At 17.4% G+C, this 11,679-nt stretch overlaps 4 protein-coding genes across 4 annotated transcripts; 2 read left to right on the top strand and 2 right to left on the bottom strand.

Annotated features, from left to right (window-relative positions):
• Window positions 1–997: 997 nt before the first annotated feature.
• Window positions 998–3,424, top strand: PGAL8A_00067600 (conserved Plasmodium protein, unknown function; the record flags this gene model as incomplete). Its single annotated transcript, XM_028670865.1, has 1 exon — window positions 998–3,424. One exon carries the CDS (start codon window positions 998–1,000, stop codon window positions 3,422–3,424), a length of 2,427 nt encoding a protein of 808 aa, XP_028525794.1.
• Window positions 3,425–4,415: 991 nt separating this feature from the next.
• Window positions 4,416–7,054, bottom strand: PPM9 (protein phosphatase PPM9, putative; the record flags this gene model as incomplete). Its single annotated transcript, XM_028670754.1, has 6 exons — window positions 4,416–4,451; window positions 4,566–4,655; window positions 4,797–5,065; window positions 5,155–5,218; window positions 5,375–5,500; window positions 5,720–7,054. 6 exons carry the CDS (start codon window positions 7,052–7,054, stop codon window positions 4,416–4,418), a joined length of 1,920 nt encoding a protein of 639 aa, XP_028525793.1.
• A 1,483-nt stretch (window positions 7,055–8,537) lies between these two features.
• PGAL8A_00067400 (40S ribosomal protein S9, putative) lies at window positions 8,538–9,530 on the bottom strand (the record flags this gene model as incomplete). The annotated part of the gene is made up of 3 exons (XM_028670643.1): window positions 8,538–8,979; window positions 9,140–9,207; window positions 9,468–9,530. The coding sequence occupies 3 exons, from the start codon at window positions 9,528–9,530 to the stop codon at window positions 8,538–8,540; spliced, it is 573 nt and encodes a 190-aa protein (XP_028525792.1).
• A 769-nt stretch (window positions 9,531–10,299) lies between these two features.
• PGAL8A_00067300 (conserved Plasmodium protein, unknown function) lies at window positions 10,300–11,592 on the top strand (the record flags this gene model as incomplete). Its single annotated transcript, XM_028670532.1, has 1 exon — window positions 10,300–11,592. The coding sequence occupies one exon, from the start codon at window positions 10,300–10,302 to the stop codon at window positions 11,590–11,592; it is 1,293 nt and encodes a 430-aa protein (XP_028525791.1).
• Window positions 11,593–11,679: the final 87 nt, after the last annotated feature.

Here is an 11,679-nt window from a genome sequence, read left to right as displayed (position 1 = left end):
AAAATACTATACATAATAAAACGGCAAATAAAATTATATAAGCTTTCTATTATTTCTAAAAAAAAAAAAAAAAAAAAAAAAAAAAAATGTAAAAGAAAAAATAAGTAGTGGATTTCGAAATAAATGTGAAAATACATTTATTTCAANACATTATTATGAATTGACATCTCTAGATTAATAATCCAGAGAATTATTCATACAGTAATAAAAAAATAAATAAAAAAAGTTATATAGATATAAAATTATAAAATATAAAGAAAAATATGTAAAACATGTGTATTTATTAAAGCATATAACACTTCTAATAATTTATTTATGATCATTTTATATTTAAAGAGAATATTTATTTTATTATCTTTTCATTTTTATGAAAATACATTTATAAAAATAAAAAATTTCATTAAATCTTAATTTTTTTTTTTTTTTTTTATGTCTAAAAAAGTGTTTTAAAATATTCTTTTGTTTTGTCCTAGTTGTTTGAATATGAAGTTTTTATTTATGTAATTTAAATATCAACTATTTTTAAATTAGATATTACTATGATGAACTATATATATATAATTTTTAAAATCATATTATTATAATAAGGTACATTTTTCTTTATATGAAACAATGAATAACACAGTATATTATTTTTAGTATACTTATATACATATATTTGAATATTAATAATAAAAAATGTTGTACTTTTTTAAAATATAAATATGTATATTTTATTCTAATATAACTAAAATAAAATTATATAAATTGTACTATATACTTCTGAATGTATAATTTATACAAAAGTGATACTATTTTATTATTAATTTTTTTATATAAAATTTTTAATATTTAGAATTTATAAATTTTAGCTTCCAAGAATTTATATAATAGTATTGCAGAATTTTTATAATATATATAAACATATGAATATTTAAAAAACATTAAAAAAAAAGAAAGGAAGTTTGAAATAAAATTTGTTAATTATTTTGTGGAATAAAAAAAAAAAAAAAAAAAAATGAAAGAAATGAACGAAGAAATAGAAGAAAAAAGGAAACAGATTGAAGAACATAAAGAAAAAAAAGAAGAAAATAAGGAAAAAAAGAATTGTAGAGAAAAAGAAGAGAAAAATGAAGGAAATTTGGAAAAAAATGAATTTAAAAATATAAATTTAAAAATGGAACCATATGGAAAAGGTGATTATAGATTATTAAGATATTTACCAGATGGTTCTTGTGTTTTTGAAGAAATACCAAGTGAAGAAAATAAAAATAATTTACATCAATATGCTCAAGTGTTTTGTTCAGCTATGGAAAAAATTAATCAAATAAAAAGCAAAGATGAAAATATGAAAAATAATAAAGAATGGAACAAAGGAGAGGAATATAGAATATTGGTGGAAAATGAATTAAAAGAATTGATGGTTTTATTTGATATGATATTGGGAACTCTTAATTATGATAAAGGAAGGAAATATCTATCTCTGAATAAATGTTATTATTATAAGGATTCAAAAGAAAACATACAAGATTTATGTATATCTGTAACTAGTAGAAAACAACTTTTAGAGAAGTTAAGAAATTTATGTAAAAATGTGAAACTAGAAATAAATTCAATTAATGGAATTATTACACAAAAATATTATCTATGTTTCATAAGTCAATTAATTAAATATTGGAAAATAATGAATAAAAAATATGAAGAAATAGATTATATGCAACTTGATAGTAATTTTCCTTATGTAACCCAAATATCTGTAGAATTTTATTTTTTACCTTCGGTTTTTTGGAAACTTTCTCCAAATCCAATATTTTTATCATGGCCTCCTCATCCATCCTTTTCTCCTTTTAAATCTCAATATGCACATATTACATTTTCATTAAGTAATTTAGAAAAAGACGAAGATATCAAACATTATGAAGAAATCTCAAAAAAAACAGAAGAAAATACTTTCCATTATAAACCAGAGGAAATTAAAGTAGAACATAATATAGTTACTAATATTAATAAAGATAATTTAAATGAAGATAACGTAAAATTAAAAAACATACATGATGAAACAAAAAATGTAGATGATTTAATAATAAAAGAATTTCCAAATTTTAATAAAAAAAATTATAATTATAATGATACTTATAATACTTACAATAATGATATTCATGTTGATAAAGTGATACCAAAAGGAGTAAATGGTGTACCAAATTATGATGAAAAAGAAAAATATGTTTTTAGTTTAGAGACTGAACATAATACAATTACAAATAATTCTAATAATATAAATGATAATGAAAATAAATTATCTAACCAAAACGTAGAAAATAACATAAAAAATAACAAAACAAATAATTATGACGACACGAAAAATGATGAAAATAAAGAATTAAACAAAAGTAGTTATATAGAAGATAAAAACAATTATAGTTATTATGGTTTAAAAATTAAAGAAGAAGAAATGAGAATGTTTAGATTATTAGATAATACAAGTATTATATCGGTACAATTTGAAGGAATAGCTGCTTATTTAATTGAAAATAATTACTTTATTCAATTTGATTTATTTCCTTTAAATGTAAAATTAAAAGAAAATATGAAAAGTACAAAAAATAAAAAATGGAAGCATATTTTCCCAAAAAAAATAATTCCAAAAAATTTAATTTTTGAACAAGCTAAAAAAGTTCATGAAAAATTAACAAGAGCTCAATGGGTACTAATAGATAAATCTATCTTTTGCATTTTAGCTGAACAAGCGAATAATTTAAAAGATAAAAATAATGAACTGGTAATAAATTTAGACAATGTATCAGATATTAATAAAATAATAAAAATACATTGTACACAAATAAATCATAAATCAATAGAATTTTTACTTGATGATATTTTAATCCCGTCATCATCTAATAAATTTATCTCGGTAGATTTTTCTTTTGTTATTTTATATGAACCTATTAAAATTTATGATTCAAATGGCAAATGTAATAATAATAGTAATATTGAATTTAACACTAATGGTAATACAAATTATTTTTCCAATAGTAATAATGATAGCATAAAATTTAATGTTAATAATAATGAGCATGATGAAAAAAGTGGTTATACAATGTTTACTCCTGCAAGATTCAATGAATTAAACAAAGATAACAGAGATAATAACATGAAAAAAAAAATAACAAATGATTTAGATGAAAACTATGAAATTACCTTAGATTACGAACTAATACAAATGTTTTTAAATTTAGCTCTTTCAAAAGTAAGAGATTTATTTATTTGCTCATGGAAATATTTTTCTTTTGAAATTCCATTTTATTCAGCTGATATACATCCAATGGTTTACCAAAATATGTTTCCTGATTATCGTTCAGATACATTAATTACAAACTTTTTTACATGGTTTATTAAATCAATGAACACATATTTACGCATAAATGAAAAAAAAGGAATTCAATAATTTATGAAATTAAAATATAAAATAAATTAGTAAAATGGAAGGTTTATATAATCATAACATTATTCAAGTAAACTTTATAAAATAACATGATTTATGAATTACATTTCCTGAACATATTAAATAAAACAAGAATGAAAAAAAATTTACATTAATTATAAATATTGTAATTAACAAGATAATATTGGAGAAGTAACATTTTAAATTAAAATACAAATAAATATAAAATAATAATAAAAGATTAAAAGTATAACAACAGATATAAGCTTAATTGAAAAAGATACAAATTTTAAAAGAAAATAATAAAAAAAAAAAAAAAAAAAAAACTATATATTTGTAATAGTATATATTTTTTTTTTACTACATTTTAAAATATAAGTACATGAAAAATTTTTAAAATTAATTTATTTTTTAACATTATGTTTATTAATTAGACCATTTTTAAGTTTATTAATTTTTAAAAAGATATATATATATATAAATATATATATATATTTTATAATTTATTGTATTTATTATTAATGAAACAAAACATATAAATTACTCTCTCATTATAATTTGTTTATATAGTAATAAAATTTGTATTTTTTATTTGTTATTTTTTTTTTTTAACCATTTTGATACTAATATATTTTAAACATCTAATTTTTTCCATTTAAATAGTTTTGTAAAATTAAAATAAAAATAAATTATAATGGAATAAAAAATTAAAACATATTTATTAATTTTTATGTTAGCTTCTAATTTTTTAAATATTTTCTTATAAATATCCCACCTATGTAATATTCTTTAAAACTATAAATAAAAGGTTATTTCTGTGAGTTCTTCATAGTATTTATTAATAATGTATGTATTAAAGGTAGCTTTTTTTATATATATTTTCTTTTTTTTTTTTAAGTTATTTTATAAACATAAAAGATATAATATAAACTTTGTCAATTAAAAATACGTATGAAAACATATTACCATAAGCAATTTGTAAATTATTAAAAATTCAATAAAATTTTAACAACATAGCAGTTAAATTATCCTATATATAAATAAATATATAAATATATAAATATATATATAAATTTTATTAACAAAAAAAAAAAAAAAAAAAATGATTTATTTCTATGAATGTATATATATATATTTTCCTTACTTGACTTCCATATGCATATGCAGTTTTAATTATCTCACTACATGCCTTATCTGGATCATGCTGATATGTTTGCAATATTTGAGCAATATCCTATGGAAAAAAAAAAAAAAAATAAAAAAAAAAAAATAATAAATAATATAGGCAAAGTATATAAGAATAAAATATAAAAAAACATAGATGGACTAAAAGTATATATATATTTATCCTAATACATATATATTTTTTATATACCTTATTAGACAATGTATCCCACACACCATCACAAGCCATAACAACAAAATGATAATTCAGTTCATCTGAAGAATAATATGTACTTTCATTTTCTTTAAAATAATTTTCATCTACCTGATTTTTAACTTCTGGTTCAGTGTTTTTTATATTTTCTATGTCTACACTTTTTTCATTTAAATCATTCTTATATATTTCTTTACACATAACATCAGGCATTGCTGATATGACATTATTATATTTAAAATCTTTGTCTCCTATAGCTCTTGAAACTGATATAATAATAATAAAATATAACAACAATAATATAAAATAGTATAAAATTTTTAAGAAAATCATTTTGTACATTAACAGTAATTACCTGCAAGATAAACTTCCTCTTTCATAGTTAATCTTTCCATTAAACATGGTTTATCATTATTATCCTATTCAAAATGTATATATATAAATGTTATGAGAAGATAATAATGACTTAAAATATACAATTTTTTCTATTTATAACATATTTATTATATATTATTATTTATAAATATAAATTTTATTTTATATTATTTTTTTTTTTTTTCCATATTTTTCGTTACCTTTTTCGTATTTGCCTTAACTCTATAAACATTCTGTAAGCAAATAACATCTCCCCCCATTTTTTTTATTCGTTCTTTTTCTTTTGGATCATTTGGTTTATGGTCATATGATAAAATCTCTGTTTTCTTTTTGATCAATTAGCATAAATATATTAAAATTTAAGAAAAAAAAAAAAAAAAAAAAAAATTTATAATTAATTATGCTTTTTTAAAAAAAAAAAAAAAAAAAAAGATTTATAGCTTTTTTTTTTGTCATAACTAAAAAAAAATATTACACATCTACAAATACTACATTCTTAAAATTATATATATTTATACAAATATAAAAATACAAAATTAAATTACTAAAGTGTTATTTAAATTAACGACACCAATAGCTCTACAATCTCCTAAGTTAGCTATAAACATTTTATTCTTTAAAATTATTAAAGAAATAATTGTACAACCATGATTTGGGAATTTTGAAACCTTTAAGAACTGCTCATCTGTTTTTATAAAAGCTAATTTTATATTTTCTATTATTTCTTCATCAGTCATATCATCTAAAATCTTTAATTTTTTATTACTATTATTATTACATTTATTTTGTGTATTTGAATTTTTATCATCTTCATTTTGTGTAATTGAATTTTTGAAATTTTCTTTTCCTTCATTTATATTACTGGAATTATTATCATTATTAATTATATCGTTTTCTTTGGATATACTACAATTTTCCTTGTTTTCTATAACTTCTCTTTCAATTTTTCTTTTTTTTCTATTTATGCTTTCATCTATACTTAAACATTCATTTTTAATTAAATTTTCATCTTTATTTTTATTTAAATTTTTTTCCTCATATTTATCTTCATTTTTGTTTGTAACATTATTTTCATTAACACTAGAGATTGAATTATCAAAATGATTTATATTTATACAATCAATTTCAAGAGTTTTATTTTTTTCATCTATATTTAAATCATTTTTTTTTGTATTTTCAATAAAATTTTTTTCTTTTTCTTGAATTTTACTAGTAGAATTTTGAGATTTAACTATTCTAGAATTATTTAGAGAATTACATGTGGATCCTAAATTATATAATGGAGCATTATTTTCTTCGATTACATCTTGATTATAAAAGTAATAAATAATATTTTTGATTATATTATTCATACAATATTCACAAGCTTTTATTCCTCTATGCCCATCAAATATAGAAAAAAAATATAGAGGATTTTTTTTATAGAAAAATAATGTTTTATAATCATTTGAATCAATATATTTAGTTAAGTCAGTTACAATAATATATCTATCTTCTTGTTTTTTTCTCCTTCCTTGCATTGTTTTTGCATAGCTAGTTAGTTTTAATTCTTTTTTTTTTTCATTTTTTTTAAAAAATAGATTGGATATAAATTCAGTATTTTCAAATGAGTATACATAAAAAAAAAAAGAATTTTCGCTAAATAAAATCAAATTATTATTTTTATCATAGAAATAATAACTTCCTAATAGAGTATTGTAATATAAAAATGTTCTTCTATTAAATATCCATTCATAAGTATACATTTCCCATACACCTAATGTTACAATATAATTAACAATATCACTTATACTTTTACATTCCTTTATATCATTAATACTGCTTTCACATACACTACCAACATTATTATTTTTTTCCTTACAATTATCTAATATACTCATAATAGAAAATATAAATACCTCATATATATATAATACTAAAAAAAAAAAAAAAAAATAATACAAGCAAAACAGAAGAAAAGTATATAAAAATAATAGAATAATAGATTTCTTTATTAATTAAAAATGATTCTCATGTAGTTAATTCTTTATATTTATCATTTCTAATATTCTTTATGTTTCTAATTTTTTTTTTTTAAGAATATACAAAAAAATTGTTAAGCAATTAATCTTAATATTTTTCTTTTACACATCTATTGTAAAATTATCAACTAATATTAACATATTCACATTTTAAATAAAAGAAAAAATAAAAAATAATAAAGTTTTTATTATATAAAGTTCATCCTGAATAATAAAATAAAATGAAATTAAAATATTAAAGTTAATTATATAATAAAATTTGTATAAAATAAAATAAATACATAACAAATACATTAAAAAAAAAAAAAAAAAAAAAAAAAAAAAGAAAAAAAATTAATATATATATATATGTTTCCATAAAAATATACTAAATAGTATAATGGTTTAATATATATATATACTATTAGAAGGCCTTTTATTTATAATTTTTATAAATTATTATATAAATAATTTTTTTTGTATTTTATTTTTTTGCATGAACATTTTTTATTGACTCTTTGTAAATTTTTCTTACTTAAATGACACATAGATTTCCTTAAAATTTAAAATAATACATGATAGAATGAAAGAAAAAATTTATCTTTTAAATTTTTTTATAACAAAAGATAAAAACTGGTTCTACTTAAAGTACATTCTTTATATTAATTTCGTATGTTACATATAATTGTTTTTAATTGATTCTTTAAATAAATTATAAAAGCACTATATTTTTCAATACAATATTTTTATTTTCTCCTTTTTAAAAAAATATTTAAATTTGAAAAAATATATATATATATAAAGGAAAAAAAGGAAAATTACAAAATTAAAAATGGTAATAAAGTTTACGAAATGAAAAATAGCTATTTGTAAAATTTTCATGACACATTCAGTAATGAAAAAAGAGTACTATTTTTTTTTTTAAATATACATTTTTATTAATTAATCTTAATATTATTTTAATTTCTTATATTTGTATATCAATAAAAAAATATAATATATAATTCAAGATTTTAATTTGTCTTTAAAAAATTTTTATATAAATATTAATTGCTTATTTTGTTACTAACTTGAATAAAATGAACTTTTTTTTTTAATTATACCTTAAAATATTTTAAAATAATAAATTATATATTTAATTACAATTATTTCTTTTTAATTAAATATAAATTCTATGTTAATGAAGAAAAAAAAAGTGTTTTTTCATAATATATGTTATTTTATTTTTCCATAAATTTTTTGTTATATTTTTGTTAATGAAAAAAAAAAAAAAATATATATATATATATATACAATTTCCTAATATAACACAGTCTTTTGATAATATATAGGTTTATATAACTTTTTTTCGTTGTTGATACATTTAATTATTTTCTTCTGTCTCATTTTTTTCTTTTTGATTTCTCAAAGTTTTTCTCTTAACTCTTCCTGGTTTAGCACCACCAAATGGAGAAGTAGTAGCAAAATCGATATGCTTTTCTGAATCTACACGAACTAAAAAGGATGGAATATCAACCATCTGTTTACCTACTCTAATATGTCTTTGTCTAATTAATACTCTAGCATGATGTACAGATTTTGCTAAACCCAATTTAAATACTTTTGTTTGTAATCTCCTTTCTAATAATTTAGGCAAAGTTAAACCTAATACATAATCTAATTTTTCTTCATTTTCTCCTAATAAACCTTGACGAACCATTCTTCTTAATAAAGCTTCTCCTTGAAAAATTCTCTTTGGGCTTTTTTCATCTAGCGTTAATAAATATCTAGCTGCCGAACGAATTTTTGCTAACAAATATTGGACTCTAAAATATGAACATGAAATAAAAAAAAAAATAAATTTATATAAATGTATTTCACACACAGAGAATTTATATAAGTAATAAAAAAAAATAAAAAATAAAAAAATATAATTTATAAAAAATTATTCAAAAAAATTATACAATAATATTTTCAAATTTTAACCTCCATATTTCTCTTTTATTTTTAAGACCATATTCACCAATCAATTTCAATTCCTGATCTAAACGTTCCTAATATTTCAACAAAAGAAATAGTAATACATTAAAATAAAATATGTACATAAAAAAAAAAAAAAAAAATATAATTATTTAAATAAATATAAAAACTATACAAATATAAGTAATATAAAATTTATAATAAAAATATTAATCATAAGGAAGAATTATATATATAACATTAAGAAAACATAAACACATATTTATTTAAATATATATATATATATATATATATATATATAATATAAAAGAATAAATTTTTTTTTTATATTTACTTTTTCAAAGGGACGTTTAGGATTTCTTGCTGTTTTTGAATGATTTCTGTAACTTTTTGGCATTTTTTATTTTTTTTTATTCAATTTTTATATTTATAATTTCAAATTTTTTTTTTTTTTTTTATATATTTCTATTTTTGTTTACATTAAAAATTACATCCTTTTATTTTAAAAAATTTTTATATTTAATTTTATGAATTTTTTTTTTTTTTTATTCCGCCGAAATTTTAATTAAAAATTATAAATATAAAATTGATGTTATGATATCCGTTAAAAAAGATATGTGCTCATATATAAATGTATATAATATATACATATAAAAATGAAAAATGTTTATGTTTAAAAAAAAAAACTTAAATATCTTAAAGATTTTAAAACAATTGAAAAAGTTGATATAAAATTAAATTAAAGATTTTAATAAAAATATGTAAAAATTATTTTATTTTTTATAACAAATTTAAAATATTTTTATTCAATGAAAGTATTCAAAGCATATATAAAGTGTATTTTTTTGTTCCTTTTTTTTTCTCCCTTTTGATCACTTAATTACAATTTTTCACAACTATTAAAATAGGAATATGTTTTATTAAATATAATTTTTAGTCTAATAATTTATATTTTAAGAAATTCAAAGTAAATATTATCTTAGGAAAAATAAAAAAAAATATATATATATATATATATATATATATATTTTTTTTTTTTTTTTTTTTTGTTTTATCTTAAATTTTAGATGATATGATTAAGATATAACTCGAATTTTTAAAAATTTCTTTTGATAATGAAAAAAATTATGGAAAAAAAAAAAAAAATATTAAAATAAGTAATTGCTATGATTTTATATTCTAATAATAGCATTATTCTGTTGGTTTTATTTTTTTATTTTTTTTTACTTTGTAAAATAAAAGCAGGAAAAAGTTCATTAAACTATAAAACTCAGTTAAAAATTAATAATGGAAAGAATGTATGTATTAAAAGAAATAAAGATATTGAACATAAGCTGTTCTTCTTAAAAAAGAAAAAAAACTATGTTTTTAAAAATAAGAATGATTTTGAAAAAAAGATAATTAACATCCTTAATCTCAATTATAAAGAAAACAATAATATATTATGTAACATCAATTTCCAAAGTAAGGCCTTAAGTGAATTAATTTTTCCATTTAACAATATCAGAAAATTTATTAAATGTTATTTAATTGATTTAGATCGTGTTTTAACACACAAAAATAAGAAAATTTTCAAAAATGAAAATGAGATAAATAAAGTTAATACTAGTACTAATAATAATAAAGATAAAAACGATATAGATAATAACAATGAAAGTAATGATTACACCGATGTAAGCTTAATTAAAATTGAAAAATATATAAATCAACAATTAATAAAATTAACGAATGAAATTTTAACTATGAAGAAAAATTATGAAAAAAAAGAAAAAGAAATGAAAAATAATAATTATGTTATGAAATGGAATTTTTACATAAATAAAAAAAGTGATCCTTTAAAATGTTTTGTATATCTAGATTTGCCAGAGGGTACAATAATGTTGAAACCAAGTGAAGTTGATGATAAAAATTTTTTAATATCTATTAATGCATTAAATGATATTAGAAGAAATAATAAGGAAATATTAAAAAATATTTATTTTAAGAAGTTTAATATTACTTTTGATTATATTTATAAAAATTGTAATTTTATAACACTTTTGGTTAATAAATTATTGGATCAAGGATATTGCATAAATTTATTTACTATTTTTTCTTTATTATCATCCTTCTATATTCTCAACGATTCTTTTTATCAATGTTTTTTATATTTGTTAAGTAGTGAGATTATTTGGAATCCTTTTGTTTATAATATATGGTGCAATATTTATCATACAACATTACCATTAAAATTATTTATGCTAAAACAGACATTTTCTTATTCTAAAATTGCATTTAATTCATTAGTTGATTATATTAAATCTAAACTAATTAAATTAGAAACAATTTTAATAAATTCCTCTTTAAAAAGCAAAATATGCCTAGATACAAAACAAGACAATATATATGATAAACAAAATTTTAAAATAGCTATTGATGATTACAACAAAAATGATGAAGAAGAATTTAAATATATTTAAAAAATAGAGAACAAAAATTATAATAATGACAAATGGGTATAAATTGTTAAATATTATTTTTTTTTTTTTTTTTTTTTTTTTTATTTT

This window comes from Plasmodium gallinaceum (assembly GCF_900005855.1).
Source record: "Plasmodium gallinaceum strain 8A genome assembly, contig: PGAL8A_v1_53, whole genome shotgun sequence".
Taxonomy (NCBI): Eukaryota; Apicomplexa; class Aconoidasida; order Haemosporida; family Plasmodiidae; genus Plasmodium; species Plasmodium gallinaceum.
Note: the sequence above shows the minus strand (reverse complement) of the source record. Positions and strands in the feature narration are given on the sequence as shown.